This window comes from Ylistrum balloti, unplaced genomic scaffold, assembly GCF_031769215.1.
Source record: "Ylistrum balloti isolate Yb309-2 unplaced genomic scaffold, AGI_CSIRO_Ybal_v1 Utg370364, whole genome shotgun sequence".
In the NCBI taxonomy this organism is placed as follows: domain Eukaryota; kingdom Metazoa; phylum Mollusca; class Bivalvia; order Pectinida; family Pectinidae; genus Ylistrum; species Ylistrum balloti.
In genome coordinates this window covers 32,163-54,856 of record NW_026782257.1, presented here as the reverse complement: position 1 = coordinate 54,856, position 22,694 = coordinate 32,163, and the positions used below count along the sequence as shown (strand labels likewise).

The following is a 22,694-nucleotide window of genomic DNA, read 5'->3' as shown; positions in this document are numbered from 1 at the left end:
TATTGAAACCAAATGTTTCAGCCCTCTAAAAACAAAGAAATAATCCTTAGTAACATGAATGTACTCGTTTTTCATGCTTAGCAATAGTAGCGCATGTGAATATTGAACCGAAATTATATGTGTACAGATGCATCCCTTTCAATAATTGGTATGATATAATGTGTTTCAAATAAAACATTACCTTTTACAGCTTTTAGGGCCGATAATGGGCCACATTATTGATTCAAATTATTTCACATAGTCCAAATTCCAAAAAATTGCAATTAACTCCTGAAAATTTTCCTTAACAATTCATCCCTCATTCCCCCCCCCCCCCCCCCCCCCCCCCAAAAAAAAAAAAAAAAAAAAACAGAAAAAGGAAAAGAGGAAAAAAATCCCCAACCAGTGAGGCAAAAGACCTGAAAAGGACCTATTCCTAATGCTCTACTTTCACCGAAAACAATTTAAGACGAAACGTTTGAAGGGAAAAATTTCAAGCGGGGGTTAAATATGCAATTTTAAATTGGTCGAAAGTGTATTAGTTCTAATAAAGTGTTATTCACTCTAAAGGTTTAGTCTCGTAACGAAAAATAATCTGCTCTCCCTCTTACCTCTTGTTGACTTACCACTTGTTAACTTACCTGTTTCTCGTGCAAAGATTCCCGCGCTTTAATCGAAAATCTAGCATTGACATGAAGATAAATTTAGAGGCTTCCCGAAATCAGTGTAATCTGCATCTTGAGAAGGCTTTTAATGCACGAGTAATGATGATCAAAGCTTTTCCGTGATTTTAGTGATTTCATTTTCACATGACTTCTGCCTCTCTGGGCATATACATGTATGTAACGCCTGTTGAAGATATTTACAAGACATGGAAGAAGAAGTAGACAACAATCAGAAAGAGAAAGAGGAATCAACGGGTTATAGCAAATATGGAATCGTAGATATCCCCAAAACATCGATCGCTACGTCGTGGGGCCAGGTAACATAATTCAGTTTGCTACTACATAATGTTTACTTTCGATTCGTTTCCGGATAAAATTATGAAGCGATTTTTTCTCTTATATATGCAAAATAGCGTTCAGTCAATGACTTTTAATTTTTGCTCGAAGAATTGAAGGAAAAGCGAGAATTTTGTCAAATGAAATTGTATTTTTAATGATAGCGTATACTATGGAAATGCATAGTCTAAAAAGGACGTATGTTTATTATTACCAAAACAGATCTGTAGTAATCAAAATGAATTAACAAGGCATAGATACAGTTTAATTTGACAATTTTAATTGCAATGTAAAAACTAAACTGTACAATGTGAAAGTAGAGGGTTGATGTGGCATAAATTTGTCAAAGCAGGTTTCTTAAACTCAGATTGGACATTGATTGCCGAGCTGGAGATTCAGGCTCAGTGTCTGTTGGGTCTGTAATCAGCTGTATTCTCCCAGTTTTTCACATTGCCGCCCAATAGCATTCCAGATATGGATTGATTAAGAAATCTTAAGAAAAATTGGAACCTAGGTAATTAGTGTAAAAGGACTTTTGACTAGTACATACAATATTTTTTAATGTACTGTACCTGTAGATTTGACAGGGCTCTCACACCCCATTTTGGGACTGGGGCCTTGGGCCCTTAGAATTGGGGAAAAAATGGTGTTTTCCTTAGAATTTGGAAAACTTCAGGTCTAAATTGGGAAGAAAAGATACTATTTTGCATTATGAATAGGGCCGAATATCGACCCCAAATCTGGCAGATCGAGAGCCCTGTTTGATATAATTGTCTGTCCCTTAACTTTTTTGGCTTGATTGGTAACAGATCTGGTAACAGATATTTATAACGCAGTAAATCAGTGGCTTACTTTGATATCCAATGCAGGTTTTTCCTACATTACATCTACGTAATCAGATTTTTCTAACTTATATATATTAGTTTTGTTAAAGCTCAGTTTTGACAAAAGAGACAAAGAAAGTGCATTAGTGTCCATCCTTCCTCTGTGGTGTTTCCTTTCAGGATCATAAAATCTCTCTAGGTGTTTATTCAAAATCAAATAATTATTATTTTGATATTTTAACTCAATCAGCAATAAGATTTTTAATTATTATATGTTTAATTTATTTAAAAGTTTATTTCATTGAATTTTCTTTTCCAGACTAAGACATTTGCTGGATTAAGTCGTACGGAGCTGACCTTTCTCCTTGTTACCACAGTTAACATATTGACAGCGATCGGATTGACATTGTACAGTTTCATCACCGTCATCAAAAATGACCCAGAGGTTCCAGATTTCACTTTTGCTCTTCTACTTTTAATAAATGCAGGTACTGTACTATGAATAACCCCACACATGTCAATTGCAGACAATTCATCAGAACTTATAAGTGACTTTGAGCCAAAATTTATTTGTTGGCACCTTTTGATTTATCATTTATCACAGGATAAATACTGTTTCAGTAATTTTCTTGAGATTTTCAGTGTTTTTCTGCCAAGTAGTTTGTAGATCAATAATAATATTCAGCATCTGAAATAAGAGACAGCCATCTCATATTCTAGATTTAACATCCTAATTTTATCTTGCCTGCTCTGCTATATACTCTACATTTATTCCAGTGTTCTGCTTATTCTATGCGTTCCACGGCACGCTCCGGGAGAGGATTTATGAGTTGTATGTCTTGATCATTGCTATCGTTGTTATCGTCCTCTACTGCACGGTCGAGTATGGTGTGAATGAAAAAGGGAGAAAAACATTTAAATTGGTAAATATTGACTTTTTATTTAATGCTATAAGATTAAACCATATTATCACTAGTTAGTACTGATGTAGATGATGTACATTTCCTCCTTTTTTGTCGTCACTAATTCATAGTTTTGATAATTTTGTTTAATTACTTAATTACCAAAACTTAGAAACTGAAATATTAGTTTATATACATGAATTTGTAAGTCTTTTTTTTTTATTTCAAATATCCTCCCTTCCCACTTCTAAAAAATACATTTTCCTTCATAAAGTAGTCCTCCTTTCTGAGCATTAAGTATTAGAAAAAAAATAAAGATATTTCAGTTGATTTATACTTTGATGGTTTATTTTTAAATAACAGGTGCGTATGATACTGACATGTGTGTTGGCGCCTCCGAACATAGTCCTAGCATGGAGAGTAGCCAGTGACTTTGGTTACTTACAGTTTCGTATTGTTGGAGCCTCAGAATTCTTACAACGTCTGTATAAGTATTCACAAAACTTATATAAATGTCCAATTGATAAGATTCTTAAAAATTATTAAGTGAATATTGTTATATTGTTTGTTTTTCTTAGTAATTATAGTTAAATTATCACCTTGTATTTATTGTACAAATTATTCAAAATATGCGACATATTTAAGAGATTTTGACATAAAAAGTGTCAGTAAAAATCAAATGTATACTTTATGTAAATTTTTTTTGAAGGATGTTCATAAATAGTGAGAGAAGAATAACTTTTTGTCTTCTTATTCTAAAATGTGCTAAATCTGTCTCAGATATGCAAATTGTATAATGTAAACTTTGTTTTTCCTTTTTCAGATCTGTATGCCCAAGCATCAATATTTTCCTGTGCATTGAAATTTGATGTGCAAGTTACAGTAAGTACAATAGTACAATATATTAGAGGAAATTTTGCTTTGGCATTCTGTTTGAGTACATTGGTTATCAGAAAATAAGTCCATTTCAGGTAATAAGCCCATTAGATTCTATCACAATTTCAGAAGAAATAAGAAAAAAAAAACCAAAAAACCCAGTTATTTGTCTGTAATGAGCTGACCCCTTTACTTTGAGTCAGATGCTGTGTATGATTTATACTGAAGCAAGTACTGGAAGCTAGCACATACTTTATGGTATTGGTTTTATCAAAAGCTTAATACAGAAGGAACATATCTAATAAAGAAAGCATGAAATAGCACTACATCCTTAGTCTGTAGTCTGTCTGGTCGTAAATCAGTTCTAGCTATTACTTAAGACCTGCTGGATGGATCTTTCCGAAGGTTTCCCTTGGTCTCTAGTTGTACACTTGCAATTTTGGGACTGATCAGAAAAACAAAAATATTATCCTTATTTCTTGAAATTTGGGAGGGACTGTAAGTATTCAGATATCATTGTGATATCATTTGAGGTTGAAACAATTTGTACAATCGTTTTCTGTAAAAAAAAAAAATTAAAAATAGATTATTATTGACAAGGGAGGTCCCTTACTCCCTTTTATTTTGTTTACATATCAGTCTTTGTTTTACAGGTGAGTATGGTAGTACTTGTGTTGAGGAAAGGCACCAGTTTGAATGTTCTAGAACAGGTTGTACTTGGGGTTGGAATTCCATACTCAATTCTTTGGAATATCCTTGGTTCCCTTGTGGTGAGTATATAGCAGAGTTTTGTCTCTTCTGCCTATCCTGAATATAAATCAGTGTCTCTGATAGATAAGGAGGGGTTGCTTAGCATGGAGTTCATCAAGTCACTTTCTAGACAATAAACCATCAACACTGAGTCTTCAAGTACTTCAAATGAACCATCTGAAAAAATTATAATATTCAGCCAAGGTTGGCTGTGTGGTTTTGACAATGTTTTAATCTGGAATATGAAGGATTGACTTACAATGTCTGTGGAATCTTTTATAAGACTGACTCCCATTGTCAGTGAAAACTTGTGTCAGCCAAATCAATACGTTTCAAAAAAAAAAAAAAAAAAATAAGCTTGATATATTTAGGTTCGAAATTTGGGTATTTAACTGAAAACTCTAAGTTGTTCTTGTCAAGCTTTGCAAGTTGATATTCTCAGTAATCCAACATTATTATATCTTGTCCTCAGATTTGTAACATGATTGATGTAGTGACAAATCTTATAACTTTCATCACATGATTTCAATTTCTGTTTCAAATCATTCCAATATTCCTTAATTCTAGTTGAGGACAAAGGTAGCAGTTTACAACAAATGAGATTTTCTCTGTAATATAATTTTACACTATTATTACTGATTTGATATTTGATTGATGTCATGATGATTGTAGCTTAAGAAAGAATGGCGTTCAGGAGCATTTATCTTCGCTTTCCTTGGCCTGGCCAAGCCTGCCTACTATATCTACAAAGTGATTCAGGTAAGTATTGGAAATGTTGTATGTATATAATGACAGTTTTCTTATTTTGTCTCTTGTAACCATACTTATTTTTAACCAGGGGATGATAATCTCTTGATCAGAGGGAAATATTTCATCTGTCTGAGGATAATCTCTTGATCAGAGGGAGATATTTTATCTGTCTGAGGATGATAATCTCTTGATCAGAGGGAAATATTTCATCTGTCTGAGGATATCTTTATCTATCTGAGGATGATAATCTCTTGACCAGAGGGAGATATTTTATCTATCTTAGGATGATAATCTCTTGATAAGAGGGAGATATTTTATCTGTCTGAGGATGATAATCTCTTGATCAGAGGGAGATATTTTATCTGTCTGAGGATGATAATCTCTTGACCAGAGGGAGATATTTCATCTGTCTGAGGATGATAATCTCTTGATCAGAGGGAGATATTTTATCTGTCTGAGGATGATAATCTCTTGATCAGAGGGAGATATTTTATCTGTCTGAGGATGATAATCTCTTGATCAGAGGGAGATATTTTATCTGTCTGAGGATGATAATCTCTTGACCAGAGGGAGATATTTTATCTATCTTAGGATGATAATCTCTTGATCAGAGGGAGATATTTTATCTGTCTGAGGATGATAATCTCTTGATCAGAGGGAGATATTTTATCAGTATGAGGATGATAATCTCTTGATCAGAGGGAGATATTTCATCTATATGAGGATGATAATCTCTTGACCAGAGGGTGATATTTTATTTACTTATTGGCAACAGTTTTCTTACTGATGGTCAATTAACTGCTGATAATCTCTTTATATGTTCTCTGTGTTTAGTGATAGTGTCTGTTTCTTTACAGGAGTATGTGAATATAGATGATAACATAAGAGAGAGCCAATTCATTACCTACGCTGTACTTGTTGCAGGTCTGTGCTACATCATTATATATCTATATCAATGATATATCCTAAAAATATGAAATCTTATTCTCCAACATATAGTCCATATAGTGCATGGCACCATTGGTAATCTGATATATCTTCTAGAGACACATTTAATGAGGCTTTGTACTTCCTAATGGCTAAAATTAAAAGAAGTGATATTCTCCAGATGAATTCAGTAAAAATCTGTACAGTCTAATAGAATGCTTCATCTGGTTAAGATTTTTAAAAAGTCTTGAAAAGGTTCAGGTCGATTTTTCTCTACAAATTTTCACCTTATTATCAGAAGAATATGTAAATTTGTTACAGGTATACTGGCTTTACTAGTTTGGCTAATACTGATGATTGAACTGTATATTGTGTGCAAGAACTTTGGCAATGGACTTAAAGAGATTGGTAGGTACAATTTCTGTATAATAGTCAATATTAAAATGGCCCCACCTCCCCCACCAACCAAATGTATATATCAACTGTTATGGATTATTGGCATTGTGGGATTAACAGATGTCATAAGCTGGAAATCCTATTACCAAGATCACAGTACAAATAGGCTATTTTTCTGTAAGTGTGCTCTCTGGGTTTACAGTACTCTCAATTAAAATTGATATTTTCTAAAATTAAGTGGAACAAATATTGCACACTTTCTCTTCAGGAATTTGATTCTCTCCCAGAAAGTCTACACTTTCTTTGGGAGTTAAGGGTAGGGGAAGGTCCTTATATATCCAGTAATAAAACAAATGTCCAATGTTTTCAGCATTTGAAACGTCTACAGAATCTACCAGTTTAATCACGGGACGAAAACAGAGACACAGGAATCCAGCAATCTGATCCAAGAAAACAGCAACCCAAGATTCTGTTACTTCGATCACAGAAAACAGCAACATGCAAAGCAACCAATCCATTCAGAGGATGAGAATAGTGAAATTTGAATCCATTTTATAATTTTAAACCAACCAGGTGAATGTTGCTGTATTAATGATGGCTGATTGTGTGCTTACATTGATGTAACTGAAATGACAACTGTGATAATTGTCTGTGATAGCTTTGATGATGTCTGTGAAAAGTTCTAGCACACATGTGCTACAGGAAATGACAACTAGTTTGTACTCCATGTGTAGTACAGGAGGAGACTATAGGTTAGTGCTCTACTTGTCTTACAGGAGGAGACATAGAGGTTTGTACTCCACCTGTCTTACAAGAGGAGACTTAGAGGTTTGTACTCCACCTGTCTTACAGGAGGAGACTTCGAAGGTTGTTCTCTACCTGTCTTACAGGAGGAGACTACGAAGGTTGTTCTCAACCTGTCTTACAGGAGGAGACTTAGAGGTTTGTACTCCACCTGTCTTACAGGAGGAGACTTAAGAAGAAGTTTACAGGAGGAGACTACGAAGGTTGTTCTCAACCTGTCTTACAGGAGGAGACTTAGAGGTTTGTACTCCACCTGTCTTACAGGAGGAGACTTAAGAGGTTTGTACTCTACCTGTCTTACAGGAGGAGACTTAGAGGTTTGTACTCCACCTGTCTTACAGGAGGAGACTTAGAGGTTTGTACTCCACCTGTCTTACAGGAGGAGACTTAGAGGTTTGTACTCCACCTGTCTTACAGGAGGAGACTTAGAGGTTTGTACTCCACCTGTCTTATAGGAGGAGACTTAGAGGTTTGTACTCCACCTTTCTTACAGGAGGAGACTTCGAGGTTTGTACTGCACCTGTCTTACAGGAGGAAACTATATACAGAAAGAGTTTATAAATTTATGTTTGTACTGTCATTTTAATCCAGACTGCGTCCATGAATGGCCTCCATCATGACATAGCAATTACAAAGATGGAAAAAACAAACCAGGAAAAAATATTCAAAGTTCTAAGATGCTTCTTTTTTGCCAATATCACCTTTAGAAACAAAGCAGTTTGCTTGACAAGGGCATCACACCCAGCCCACACCAAAAGGCCCGAGTGTTCTTTATGTAAGGTTCGGTCTATTTGTATCCTCTTCAACCCATTGTGAATGAGTTGTTTTTCTGCTTTCAGGTCTGATTTTGATATGTATAGCTAACCTTGCTTCAGATTGTTTTTATGGTTATCATTTGACATTTAAATTTTATCTCATATTTATTGTATTTTAGCTCACGTGAGATGCAGAGGTTTTTATTTCATATTCCTTGCAATGAGGTTTTAAACTCTGTAAAAAATGACATTTTATAGAAAATTAATTAAATATATATTATTTAAACAATGTAGCATCATAGTCAGTGTGATACCATTATCAACCACGGCCATCATACTACCAGTATTTATACAGTGTGGCATCATAGTCAGTGTGATACTATTATCAACCACGGCCATTATACTACCAGTATTTATACAGTGTGGCATCATAGTCAGTGTGATACTATTATCAACCACGGCCATTATACTACCAGTATTTATACAGTGTGGCATCATAGTCAGTGTGATACCATTATCAACCACGGCCATTATACTACCAGTATTTATATAGTGTAGCATTATCTACCACGGCCATTGTACTATCAGTCTTTATACAGTATATCCAGTGTGAAATTTTCATCCTTAGATTGACTTAAAGAGTCAGATGAAATTTTCAGACTTGGAAATTCAATTTTTTTCCAGTGATTATATTTAATGCATTGATTCCTTCTTGATGTCTTTTTGAAATATTGATGGTGCTTAACTTGCATGTAATTGTTCAGTTCTTACTAGATTTCGTTTTGGAGTGCATTTAATTGAATTATCATATCATATTCGTATCCATCATACTGATATGTTTCAGGTGTCTAACTGGTGTATTTAACCTGCAATAAGCCTAGAAGCCAACACGTTAACTCTCACTCCAAGTCAGAGGGTGGGCTTATTACTGGTTCTCATGTAGCCAATACATTAACTCTCACTCCAAGTCAGGGGGTGGGCTTATTACTGGTTCTAATGTAGCCAACACATTAACTCTCACTCCAAGTCAGAGGGTGGGCTTATTACTGGTTCTCATGTAGCCTACACATTAACTCTCATTCCAAGTCAAAGGGTGGGCTTATTACTACTTCCCATGTAGCCAACACATTAACTCTCATTCCAAGCTAGAGGGTGGGCTTATTACAGGACCTCAGGATAACCAACATTAATTACCTCTGATTAAACAATAGGGGTTAGCTGTGTTACAAGACAATAAGTAACACTTGTAACAAAACAATATTTTACGGAACAATAGAAATATAGATGGGATCATTACCAGTCTTTTGGTTTATTGCAGGGTATATACAATACCAAATTGATGGAAGGAGCCATGGATAAGTGGTGATAATACATGTTGTGGCTTCATTTCATCATTAAATCAAATATACAGTACTTTCTTAAACTTTAACTTAAATTTATAATGATAGCATTGAGAATTAAAGAAATGTTGACAGAAACATGAAAAATTTTAATGTGTATAATGCTTCTGTGATACAGGTGAATCCTACAATGTAGTATCGCTCAGTTCTTAAAGGTTGCCATAATTTTATGATTCCTCAGTACAGGACTGTACACTATGTTGGAATTGTCTTGTATTTATGTAAATAAATTGATATTTTCATATAATTAAATATCTTGTCTTATTTCCCATACTTCAGAGAAGATGTATAGTTAATGTTTTACACACCAGAGTTGATTAACAACTTGACATTACATATCAAGGTCATATGGTAATAGTACTAGATGTCATGGTAGAGACATGTTAATAAATTTTGATGATACTTCACTACAGTCTTCCTGATCTCAAACTCTAGGTCTGACTCAAGTATCAAGGTCATTGGTAGAAGGTCAAGTTCACAGAAGGTAATTTTTGATCTGCTGTATTGTCTTGCCTGCAACACACTGATAAAAATTACCCAAATGATTGAAATGAGACTTCATGCAACCTTTTATCAGGTTCTAGGTCATGATTAAGTGAAAGTTTAAAGGTCACCTCAGACAGATGGTAATACTTGTCAGCAGCATCCTGAAAAAACTATCACTAATCAACAGATTTAAAAGACGACGTACACAACTATAGCTACAACAACGTTAAGATCCAAGTTATCTGTGTAGATGAAAGGTCAAGGTCATGACCTCCCAGGTCAAAGTTTAAGCCAACTCAGCTGAATGTTTATTCCTGATGTTCTTTAGATTCTTGTATTAAAGATCATGAATGAATCCAATACCACAAAATCAGATTGTTCACTGCAGTTTACCACATAGATTGTGGGGGAAATTAAGGCCTGATGCTAGGATAATCAACACTAAAAATAAATGACTTTATTCACATCAATTGTATCATACTTGTAAAGTCATTTCTGACAATGTAGTTATGAAAATGGTGTCTGTTATATGGGAATTTCACGATGCCCTTGTTATTATGTATTGTAGACAGAAACAAATTTCTCTTACCCTGGACTCTGCACTATTAGCAGTATGAGATTTCCTTGTCTTACCCTAGTTTACAGACAAGGCAAACTCCCAAACGCAAGCATTATACAAAATAAGATGGCTAGCATGGTATTAGAAAAATATTCACTGATTTCTTTAGCAGTAAGCTAGGGAATCTTGTTTAACCCACAGATGTTATTAAGTTGAAAACACTTTGGCATGCAAGTCTCCTGTGTGTGCCCAACCTCCACTGGACACCACAATTTGGATCCCATCTCAGCCACAAGGGGGTGAAATGAATTTTTTTATACATGTAACAAACAGGATCATATATCATAGAGCTTTATTATTATAATTATTATAATTATCAACAACTGTATAGTCTTCAACATACCTGAACAATGTAAACAGCATGTCATTTTGAGCTTAACTCAACTTGGTAAACTGATGTACACCACAATGTTAGATGAAACTTAAGAAAATGCCTAAAAGTAGTAAAAAAAACATTCAGTATCGACAAGCTTCATTGTTATGGATATGCCTTCCAAAAGCAGATTTGTTGCTAAAAAGTGCAACAAATTGTGAAAATTATTGTTATTTGCATTTAAATTGATAAATAATTGTGATTTAAGTATGATTATACCGCAAATTAAATTGTTAATCAAGGTTAGATGTTCAAAATGTAGCATAATTTACAAATTCATGGATTTCTGAAGATTTGCAAAAGCCGATGACATTCTGATATCGTAAAATTTTACACTCCTAGATCTCTAGGTTATAATCTGTTCGGTTGGAAACTTAATCATGTCAAATTATTTACTTAAATTGTGGTCAAATCAAATATTTTATTTTTGGAGATTTGACGGGCACCAGTTCACAATGACCATACATATATACTGTATAAATCACTTTGCACAAATGCAGCATTACTCCTGTGGTAACAGAGTAAAACTAGTCACTGGTGGACAATCCAAACCTCCAGAAAACTAACGATTACAAACCAAATCCCATTGGATAATCACAGTCAAATTACATTGCTTCATTAACTTTTAAATGCCTCTCCGAGCTTCAAACTTTTTCACTTCAGATGAACTGTCATTTCTTCCGATGTGATATTCCCTCCTGTCACAAACACCACCACTTTTTTTCCTGTTACATCAGGAATGCGTCCGTTAATCAAGGCAGCCATAGCAGCACACCCGGAGGGTTCTACGACCAAGCCTCGTTTGTAGAACATTGCCATGGTATCAATTAGTTCCTTGTCTGTTACTAAGACCACATCCTCTACAAATTTCCTACAATGTTGGTAGGTTAATTTGCCTGTTGAAAGAAGATTTTAACATAAAACATACTGCGATGTATGCAAAAAAAAGTTTCAAAGTTGATATTGAAAAGAAAATACTCCGTTACTTCATCTTTATTTGAAGTTAGATAGAAAGCTGGTAGGTCTCTAATGCAATACAAATTAACATGTTTTTCAAATGATATGCCAATCTGGAAAAAATATAGATACCAGTATGTCTGTACATGAATTATTCATACATTTTCCATTCTGGAAAATATTTAATATTTTTCTATTATTTACCGGTATTAGGAAGGAATATACATTAATTGATTAAGTTGTTTCTTTTTTTTTCTATCCTGACAATTGTTAATGTCTTAGAAAAGTTACCTGCAAAGGGTGGTGAAAGGCCTCCTGCTACAGAATTCACTGTAGGTATGGTGACTGCCTCCCCTTTCTTATAACTTTCATACATGGTAGGAGCTGTCAACACAAAGTGATAATGTCATTATGTTCTCGATATAGTACTTACATTTTAATCTCTTCATTGGTCTGTAAACTTAAAAATAACACACTTCTTTTCTGACAAAACATGGTCTGCAAACCAAAACATTTACATGTAATAACTTGCAGAGAATACTTGACAGGAAGAGAAACCAGTGAGTTTGGTCTCTATCCTCTGACTTCTACAATTTAGTGATTCCATAGAATACACTCTACATGTAGGAAGACCATAGAGTTTGACCTCTACCCTCTGACTTCTTAATTACAACCTATGTCTTTCTGGTTCTACAGCATACAATACAGACAAGAATATGAGAGAACTTGACCTCTACAAAAAAGTATATCCCTCTCGTACTACAGCATAAAAAAACACTCTACACCTAGGAAGAACTGATAACTTGACCTCTACCCCCTTACCTCTACATTATAGTGTAGTTTTACAGGTACATTCTACAATGAAAGAGATACACAGTTTTTACCTCTGACCTCTCAACCACTTCTAACTTACATCCCTCTGGTTCTACAGGGTACACTCTAAATACAGATAAGAAGACCAGACAGTTTGACCTTTAACCTTTAACATCTACATTATAATTGCATGTCTCTAGTTCTACAACTACTCTACAGTAAGGAAGAATAGATAGTTTGATCTCCACCCTGTGACCTCTACCCACTAATCTCTAAATTATAACTTGCATAGCTCTGGTTCTAAAGGGTATAATCAACAGTAAGGATGACCAGACACTATGACCTCTACCCTTTGACTTTTACACACTGATCTTTAAATTACACTTTACATCCCTCTGATTTTACAGTGTACACTCTCTACGTTTAGGAAAATTTGAATTTGTCCTCTATCCACGGACTTCTTCTTAATGATCTCTAAATTACAACTCACATCCCTCTGGCTCTACAGCGTACACTCTACAGTCAGTAAGACCAGACAGTTTAAAAGTTGCAGCGACACCAGACACAAGCCCTCCTCCTCCACAGCACACAATCACAACATCAGGTTTAACACCGTCCTCAAGGATCTCCAGGGATGCACTGTTAACAGTAAGCAAAACAATGGTCAGTTAACAAATTAGAGCAGATAACTGAATTAGTGTTATAAACAAAAGCAAACAAGCTGTTAGAGTAATGCTGATGAAGATAAAGGTGTTTGCATCTAGGCTAGCCATTTTCTACCATTGGAATCAAGATCTACAAATATTTAGTAAACAGCTAATACATTAGTGACCTTTCAGTGAACTTTGGATGTCTGGGCCTAGGTAGGTTACCAGAACACTAAATATTAAGAAGTTTAATTGTGTCCTTTTTATCATGCACAACAATTGTGTATACAATTGGTGCCTACTGGCTGAGTATCACATTCTTGTGCTTCATAGAACTTACAAACTCTTGGGTCCTTTACACCCTAATGTCAAGGTCACAACTAAGGGTCAATTCATGCTGCCTGGTGAGTTGTCATTTCTATGAGAATGGACTGCAATAGTTCCTGGCAATAAGTTCATGCCTTGTGATATGTCCATCCCCATTAAATGAAGTTTCAGTAGCAAACCAATCCCATTTAAATGACATGTAATAAGCCCACCTCCCTGCTTATCATGGTGGATGTGTTAGTCCCTGGACATATTGCATGGTAGAAACAGTATTTTACCAGAACAATGTACATGGGCCATGACCTTTAACATAACATTAACTCCTGACTTTCAGTACTGGGGCAGTGCTTTAAGTTCTGGACCTCTAATGTTACAATAACGCCTGAAATATACCTGTTTGGGGTCACAGTTGTGACATTAATTACTGGAGAAGTGCTATAACTTATATAATCAACCAACTTGAAATATATCAATATCACAACTTATCATATTAACCGTTGTGGTTAAATGCCTTTCATATATTATACAGGGCCTTAAATCTACACAGTTATGGTCCAACAGGACTGGAATACTTATTTACCTTCCATAGCCAGCAATCAATTCCAAATCATCAAATGGATGGAAAAAACGACTGCCATGTGTGTGTATGTGGAAACCAAGTCTTGCTTCTAGTTCAGAAGTTAGAACCACTTCAATATCACAGCCATAACTCTGAAGTATATAAATATCTAGTGCATGTACGATATCTTGTGAGTTCTTATTTTCTTTTTGTTAACTCCTACGTCCCATTATAACACCTACTAAGAGATGTAACAGGTTCTCAAAATGCAGACATTAATTTAAAAATGAAAAGCACGATTGCAGGACTGAAAAATCTGGGTCCAAAACAGACTGTTCTACTGAAAAAGCTACAAGTACAAAAAAGCACTTCAACATGCACATACTAGTATGCAATATAAAGTACAAATTCCCTGAGCAAAATGTCTCCTATAGTGTGTAGTACCCCTTCTTCTATCTGGTAAAGTATTCATGGCCAATCTACTGGGAAAAGTTGCACCATATCCACAGGGAAAAGTCTTCTAGCAATAAAAAGCACTATTTCAGCAGGGAAAAGTCTTCTAACAATAAAAAGCACTATTTCTGTGGGGAAAAGTCTTCTAGCAATAAAAAGCACCATTTCCACTGGGAAAAGTCTTCTAACAGCATAAAGCACTATTTCAGCAGGGAAAAGTCTTCTAGCAATAAAAAGCACCATTTCCACTGGGAGAAGTTTTCTAGCAATAAAAAGCACCATTTCCACTGGGAAAAGTCTTCTAACAATAAAAAGCACCATTTCCATTTGGAAAAGTTTTCCAGCAATGCAAAGCACCATTTATAATGGGAAAAATATTCTGGCTATACAAATCACCCCTTATACCCATTCTTTATAAAGTGCAGAAAAAAAAACCTGTCATAACTGAAATCAGCTTTGAAACATTTCATTGGTGAAAGTGAGCCAATGTCAGTATGTGCATACTATCAAAACTGTCATCCTATGCTAATAAATCTTAGTTATTTCCACTGGGAAATAAACGTTATCGTAAAAAAAGGCACATGGAAATTCACAATTTCTGTAAACCACCTTAATATGCTTCCATCTATACAGAGCATTTGATTCTACTATACCTGGGTATTGAGAAGAAGATTTTTGAAATCTGAGTCAATTTTTAGCCAAACCAATCTGCCCCTGGGGGTCAACCAGGATCAAATTTGGCATACCATCAAGCCATCATCCTTTGCTTAGAATTCTAAGCAGGTTTGAAATATTTCCAATGGAAATTACACAAATTACACTCAACAAGAGGCCTAGTGGCTATTACAGTCACCTGAGATAACCACCTTAAGACACTTCCATCCATGAAGAGCATTTGATTCTACCATATCTGGGTGTTGAGAAGAAGATTTTTGAAATCTGAGTAAATTTGACACTTTTGGCCCCACCCCTCAAGTCCACATGGGGTGGGGACAACATAATTCACCACTTTGTTTCATCTTAGGCCAAAGAAGGTTTCTGCAAAATTTCAATGAAATTGGTTCCAGAGATTTCGAGAAGTCTAAAATGATGATTTGTTTACGGATGCACGATGCTGGATAAAGGTGATCACAACAGGTAACCATGTGACCTAAAAAAAATGTTTTTGTACATAAAGCCTTAGCAGAAGCAAATGCAAAATATTTTGTCACTCATACCTGGTAAGAATTCTGGGAAGACATCTTATCTTAAAAAGTTAATTGTTCAAAATCAAATAATTTGTAAGTTAAATATATTTATTGACATTATGATAGATTTATTGCTTTGAAGATGGGCTTACAGAAGAAAGCCATTTTTAAAAGGCCTCAAAACCATTAGAATAGAAGTTCTTGTAACACAACCAGTAGAAGATTGGAGTGTTACGTTTTGATGACTACAAGGTAACTTCATCAGAAAAATGTCCAGTGTGGCATGTACTAGCACTGATGTACATAGTGAACAAAATTTTAAGGAATTGACCAACTTTTTCGGCTGTAATATAATCCTATGTACACTAAGGTCAAAAATAGTGCGACTAGATGGTAAACAGATTATAGTAAAAAAAAATATACACAAAATGATAACAATGTACTGTAGTCAATTCGGCCATACTTTGTTTAAAACTTGGTTAAAAATCACGAACACTACATACATCAGTGCTGGTATGCTTATCGAAACATCACATTCAAACCTTCTACTGGTTGTGTTATCAGAACTATATCTATTCTACTGACATTACCAACCTGAAAAAAATGTTCTGAAATACCTCAAAACCGTACTGCAGTGTCTTAAGAATTAAATAAACATCTTACCTCACACCATTTTATTTCAAAATTTGAAATCCTTAAAAATCACCTGTTGACCACATGCAAGTACATGATACTATTTTAGACAGCCAAACTTTGCCAATGGAGCTGGATTGGTGTTTACATTTGTTTTCAATCCAAACTGTGGACTCTTCCGCAAAGTTTTGTAAAATTGGAGTCTGATTGTTTTTGTGAAGAAGTTGAAAGTGTGAACTCCAGTAAGCCACAATTTTCATGTGCAATCTTAAAATGTTTTATGAACAGATTCTGCTCATCGACTAATTTTGCTTCGTCATGAGTGTAACACTGGCAGACTTATTCTGATTGGATTTCATCAGGAACAAGAAGCACTAACACATGGACAGGAAAATCATACATCTAAATCTGTCACCAAGTAATGGTTGTTAGATTCCGTAATAAAACTGATATTGCATTCTAAAAACCAAGTTGTCACAAAAAAAAGTTTTCTTAACACATTAAAAACTAAAATAAGTAAAGTAACATGTAATTGAGATTCCAACACTTGGTTACCATAGCAGCCAAAATGCTGATGTTCAATAACTAAAATGCTTAATTCATAAAAAGTAAATATTTAGCTTCAGCTGTATGTTTGGCTGATGTTTTCTGAAATATATTCATAGTACTTAAAATGCAATGTCAGTTTTAGTGGTTGGAGGTAAGAGGTCAAAGGTAAGTACCTGCCATAACCAGCAATAAGGTTGATTTCATCAAAGGAATGCAGGAAAGTAAAGTCTTTTTCTGCTACATATTTATCCACTGTTGACAATAAATCACTTGATGGGATCTGTTTCACCTCAACTCCAAAACTCTGGAATATAGGGAGGGCATCACTATATATATGAACAATTAAATCACAGGTGGGGAGATGTTCTACCTCTGTGACTTTGGAATAGAGGGAGGGGATCGCTATATATATAGACAATTAAAACACTGGTGGGGAGATGTTCTACCTCTGTAACCCTGGAATAGAGGGAGGGGATCACTACCACGACAGGTAAATCACAGGTGTGGAGATGTTCTACCACTGTAACCATGGAATATAGGGAGGGCATCACTATCATGACAGGTAAATCACAGGTGGGGAGATGTTCTACCTCTGTAACCATGGAATAGAGGGAGGGCATCACTATCACGACAGGTAAAACACAGGTGGGGAGATGTTCTACCTCTGTAACCCTGGAATAGAGGGAGGGGATCACTATCATGACAGGTAAATCACAGGTGGGGAGATAAAGGACAGGACCACTATCATGACAAGTAAATCACAGGTGGGGAGATGTTCTACCTCTGTCACCATGGAATAGATGGAGGGGTTAAAACACTGGTGGGGAGATGTTCTACCTCAACAGGTAGAATCACAGGGTAAATCACAGGTGGGGAGATGTTCTACCTCTGTAACCATGGAATAGAGGGAGGGGATCACTACCACGACAGGTAAATCACTGGAGGGGAGATGTTCTACCTCTGTAACCCTGGAATAGAAGGAGGGGATCATTATCATGACAGGTAAATCACAGGTGGGGAGATAAAGGACAGTATCACTATCATGACAAGTAAATCACAGGTGGGGGGATGTTCTACCTCTGTCACCATGGAATAGATGGAGGGGTCGCTACCACAACAGGTAAATCACAGGTGGGGAGATGTTCTACCTCTGTAACCCTGGAATAGAGGAAGGGGATTGCTATCACCACAGGTAAATCACTGGTGTGGAGATGTTCTACCTCTGTAACCATGGAACAGAGGGAGGGGATCATTATCACAACAGGTAAATCACAGGTAGGGAGATGTTCTACCTCTGTGACTTTGGAATAGCGGGAGGGCATCACTATATATATAGACAATTAAATCACTGGTGGGGAGATGTTCTACCTCTGTCACCCTGGAATACAGGGAGGGGATTGCTATCACCACAGGTAAATCACAGGTGTGGAGATGTTCTAAATCTGTAACTCTGGAATAGAAAGAGGGGATTTCTACCATGACAGGTAAATCACTGGAGGGGAGATGATCTACCTCTGTTACCCTGGAATAGAGGGAGGGGATCATTTGCAAGATGGTTAACTTGCATGGTTGTTATTATTACAAACTTATATATATATTTAGTATCAATTTAACATGCAGAGCAGAGCAGTCTAGCAATGTATACTGGCAAAGTCTGGAAGTCTTTAATTCTTTTCCCGATGTAGTTAAATAAAATGAAGCCCAACTGATGTTTCTTACCTTAATTATTGATCAGTTTACTTAATAATGTTCCTAGATACGTAATAAAACTACAAAAATAACAAGAAAGGGAAGTTTAGGGTGGGCATCTGTACTAGATGTGCAAAATGTTTCAAACAGAGCTTAAAATGCAAAGTTTAAAAGTGAAACAAAATATGAAAAAAGGTAATAAATGAATTCCACTTAAAGCTGTTCTTGTATCATGCTGAAAACATGTGACAGCCAACAACTTAGTTTCAGATACAGCTAGCCCACTCAGACTGGACATACCTAATTATCCTCAGGCTAACCTAAATGAGATCTTTATTAAAGGATGTCTATATACATGAGGTCTTTACTAAAGGATGTCTATATACACGAGGTCTTTACTAAAGGATGTCTATATACATGAGATCTTTACTAAAGGATGTCTATATACATGAGATCTTTACTAAAGGATGTCTATATACAGGAGATCTTTACTAAAGGATGTCTATATACATGAGATCTTTACTAAAGGATGTCTATATACATGAGATCTTTACTAAAGGATGTCTATATACATGAGGTCTTTACTAAAGGATGTCTATATACATGAGGTCTTTACTAAAGGATGTCTATATACATGAGATCTTTACTAAAGGATGTCTATATACATGAGATCTTTACTAAAGGATATCTATATACATGAGATCTTTACTAAAGGATGTCTATATACAAGAGGTCTTTACTAAAGGATATCTATATACATGAGATCTTTACTAAAGGATGTCTATATACACGAGGTCTTTACTAAAGGATGTCTATATACACGAGAGCTTTACTATAGGATGTCTATATACATGAGATCTTTACTAAAGGATGTCTATATACATGAGGTCTTTACTAAAGGATATCTATATACATGAGATCTTTACTAAAGGATGTCTATATACATGAGGTCTTTACTAAAGGATGTCTATATACATGAGGTCTTTACTAAAGGAGGTCAATATACAGGCAGATATTGAGACTATCTAGATACTTTCTTACAAATGGCTGATATGTATATTGTAAACAACCAGTCTTTTAAAGACAGTTATCTTATATAAGACAGATGGTGCTTATGAACCATTTCATAACATTACACATTTATTGCATGAAATATATTTTTTTTTATCTTATTCGATCAAGCTATTACCACAATAATGATTAAAATATCACACCTAAAACTATCCATTTATGTTACAACTATTTAACACTAATTAATCTTCCATAAAATTCTTTTGAAATGGGAAATAATATCACGCTTTATCTACTTGATATTATAATATCATTCTTAGCAATTGTCAGTGTTTAAGATAGTCAGGAGGCATATTACCTTGATAAGCTGGACTCGACTTGAAGGTGCTGTTAAAGGCATCAAACAGAGTCCAGAAAGATTCAACTTATTTAGGGCATAAGCAAATGCCTTCCCATAATTCCCTGCAGATATTGTGATTAGTTTTTTCTCTCTCCTCTTAACATCATCTGGTATAATTGCCATCTGACTAGCTACACCACGGATCTTAAAAGAACCTGTAATTAAGGCAATGAAGGTAAACTTGTAGACATACAATGGCATTATAACTATTCAATCTCCAGTTTTTTTCAGTAAATTTGATTACCTCCAAAGAGAAAACTTTTGTTCAATGAGAGATCTGGAAGGTGTTTTAAAATAAAATGAATTATTTTCAGCATATTTTTGTATTTCTAGGATGAAAATAGGATCAATCTGATTAAAATCTAGATCTTAATTTACCACTCCAGGGCTTTCTGTCTTTAATGAAAGGAAAGTATTTGAGTGGTAAATTAAAATCTGTATTTTAATCAGATCGAAAATAAGATAAAATTCACCTGAGGATGCTTTGAATTCAAGTAAATTTCAATCTGTGTTTCAGGTACTGAATTTTCTAAAGATTTTTATTAACACCCACAAAGGACAGCCAGTATGAGGCATTTGTGTTACTAATTAGTTGAATTCCACATATCTCTGAGAAAGAAGGCTAAATAGGCAAGTACAGTTTACCAGTTGTCTGCATGTTTTCCAGTTTGAGGTACACTTCAGCATTCTCTAGGCCTGGGAACATGTTTGTATTCTTTATCAATGGTGTTTTGCATACACCAAGCGAGCTATTGGCCAACACCTCTCTAGCCTTTCGGACATCTTCCAGTGTGATCAGACCTTGTTCAGATGGCATGGTCAAGCTGTAAGGTCACTTTGTCAGGACATCAAAAACGGCAGAAATCTGCAAAACATTGAAACAACAATACCTTCATCAGTGAAGCAAACATTTATACATTTTATAATGTAGGACAGGAAATCAGAAATCTGGAAATGTAGGAGAGCAAATTAGGCAACTTTAAATGTAGAACAGCAAATCAGACTTCTTCCAATATAGAACAGCAAATTAGGCATCTTTCAATGTAGGACAGCAAATCAGACATCTTACCATGCAGGACAGAAAATCAGACATCTTTGAATGTAGACAGCACATAAGACAATTTCCAATGTAGGGCAGAAAATGTCAAACATAGAGTAAGGTAGCAGACAACAAATTAATATGAGGCATAAGACACTGGAATGATTTGATATAGGATATCAAATAGGACATCACAGTAAAATATCAAAACTAACATTGGACATCAAAACAGACCTAATCAAATCTCACAAAGCCAATGGACATAAAATGTACAAGTGTGTCAAATAAAAGATGGCGCTTAAAAATACCCCTGCAATAGTTACATAACAAAGTAGACTAGACTTGCAGCCCTCACAACATATTAGGCCCAGACTAGCAACATTCTTCAATAGTTACATAACAAGGTAGACTAGACTTGCAGCCCTCACAACATATTAGGCCCAGACTAGCAACATTCTTCAATAGTGACATAACAAGGTAGACTAGACTTGCAGCCCTCATAACATATTAGACCCAGACTAACAACATTCTTCAATAGTGACATAACAAGGTAGACTAGACTTGCAGCCCTCATAACATATTAGACCCAGACTAGCAACATTCTTCAATAGCGACATAACAAGGTAGACTAGACTTGCAGCCCTCATAACATATTAGACCCAGACTAGCAACATTCTTCAATAGTGACATAAACAAAGTAGACTAGACTTGCAGCCCTCACAACATATTAGACCCAGACTAGCAACATTCAATAGTGACATAACAAGGTAGACTAGACTTGCAGCCCTCATAACATATTAGACCCAGACTAGCAACATTCTTCAACAGTTACATAACAAAGTAGGCTAGATTTTCAGCCCACACAACTTATTAGGCCCAGACTAACACTATTCTTCAATAGTTACGTAACAAATTAGACTAGACTAGACAGACTCCCTCAGGACCTATTGGGCTGTCAGCTGGACACAGGTACTTGAAGACCTGTGCAATTTCAAGAGTACAAACAATGACTCACATATTTCCCAAGTTTTTTTTTTTTCTTTTGAGGAAGCTAAATGTTTGTGAGTCACAGTTATATTTGCACTTTTGAAATTATCTGGCCCCAGTTCTTGAAAGTGTGGTAATTCATTTCCCAAAAAATCAAACAAAATTGAGAGCATTCTTTATCACTTCACGACTGTGTGTGTGTGATAATTTGGCCTTTTACTATATTTAATTGGAATAAAATCACCTGACTCATTTCCACAAGAAGACCTACCTGTGGTCTGAGACGTATATATATATATGTGATATATACGTCACTGCTGTGGTCAAGAATAATATGTAGGTCAATTATGTTATCTCCTTCCTCTTTGTTGAAATATTGGAAATGACAATGTTTGTAAATATTTTCCCTGAAGCAACAAAAATTGTAGCCATCTTTATTTACATAAGATGATGTGCAACTATGCAACAGGGAAATAAGAGTATGTTTACTTACCTATTCCTTACTTGCTGTTTGGGCCAAGCAATCTGTTGCAATCATAGAAGGGGACATAACTCGTACTTTCATATTCTATTAATGACAAAATTATAACAAAAAATATGT

General features: G+C 35.3%; 2 protein-coding genes across 4 annotated transcripts; one reads left to right on the top strand and one right to left on the bottom strand.

The window, feature by feature from the left end:
- Positions 1 to 797: 797 nt before the first annotated feature.
- Positions 798 to 7,379, top strand: LOC132553882 (uncharacterized). Of its 2 annotated transcripts, none has more exons than XM_060218169.1 (10): positions 798 to 961; positions 2,124 to 2,292; positions 2,582 to 2,727; positions 3,070 to 3,187; positions 3,530 to 3,588; positions 4,236 to 4,352; positions 5,005 to 5,091; positions 5,943 to 6,006; positions 6,331 to 6,417; positions 6,776 to 7,379. In XM_060218169.1, the coding sequence occupies exons 1-10, from the start codon at positions 851 to 853 to the stop codon at positions 6,847 to 6,849; spliced, it is 1,032 nt and encodes a 343-aa protein (XP_060074152.1). In that variant the 5' UTR covers positions 798 to 850; the 3' UTR covers positions 6,850 to 7,379. The 2 variants fall into 2 exon arrangements, with proteins under 2 accessions (XP_060074152.1, XP_060074151.1); XM_060218168.1 differs by having other exon boundaries at positions 5,940 to 6,006.
- A 3,370-nt stretch (positions 7,380 to 10,749) lies between these two features.
- Positions 10,750 to 22,677, bottom strand: LOC132553887 (L-threonine dehydratase catabolic TdcB-like). 2 transcript variants are annotated; one of them, XM_060218175.1, is made up of 7 exons: positions 22,587 to 22,677; positions 20,713 to 20,932; positions 20,026 to 20,222; positions 17,141 to 17,271; positions 13,103 to 13,251; positions 12,091 to 12,183; positions 10,750 to 11,738 (listed from the first exon to the last, which is right to left on the bottom strand). In XM_060218175.1, exons 2-7 carry the CDS (start codon positions 20,882 to 20,884, stop codon positions 11,497 to 11,499), a joined length of 984 nt encoding a protein of 327 aa, XP_060074158.1. In that variant the 5' UTR covers positions 20,885 to 20,932; positions 22,587 to 22,677; the 3' UTR covers positions 10,750 to 11,496. The 2 variants fall into 2 exon arrangements, with proteins under 2 accessions (XP_060074158.1, XP_060074159.1); XM_060218176.1 differs by lacking the exon at positions 17,141 to 17,271 and adding an exon at positions 14,167 to 14,297.
- Positions 22,678 to 22,694: the final 17 nt, after the last annotated feature.

What these genes read in the sequence shown, in the direction of transcription:
- LOC132553882 (XM_060218168.1), top strand. Translation starts at nt 851, where the DNA reads ATGGAAGAAGAAGTAGACAACAATCAGAAAGAGAAAGAGGAATCAACG. An exon ending in TCGCTACGTCGTGGGGCCAG is followed by an intron (nt 962 to 2,123) that starts GTAACATAATTC and finishes TTTCTTTTCCAG; the next exon opens with ACTAAGACATTTGCTGGATT. An exon ending in TCTACTTTTAATAAATGCAG is followed by an intron (nt 2,293 to 2,581) that starts GTACTGTACTAT and finishes CATTTATTCCAG; the next exon opens with TGTTCTGCTTATTCTATGCG.
- LOC132553887 (XM_060218175.1), bottom strand. Translation starts at nt 20,884, where the DNA reads ATGCCATCTGAACAAGGTCTGATCACACTGGAAGATGTCCGAAAGGCT. An exon ending in GTCGAGTCCAGCTTATCAAG is followed by an intron (nt 17,272 to 20,025) that starts GTAATATGCCTC and finishes CCTATATTCCAG; the next exon opens with AGTTTTGGAGTTGAGGTGAA. An exon ending in CGCTGTAGAGCCAGAGGGAT is followed by an intron (nt 12,184 to 13,102) that starts GTGAGTTGTAAT and finishes TTGTGTTGACAG; the next exon opens with CTCCTACCATGTATGAAAGT.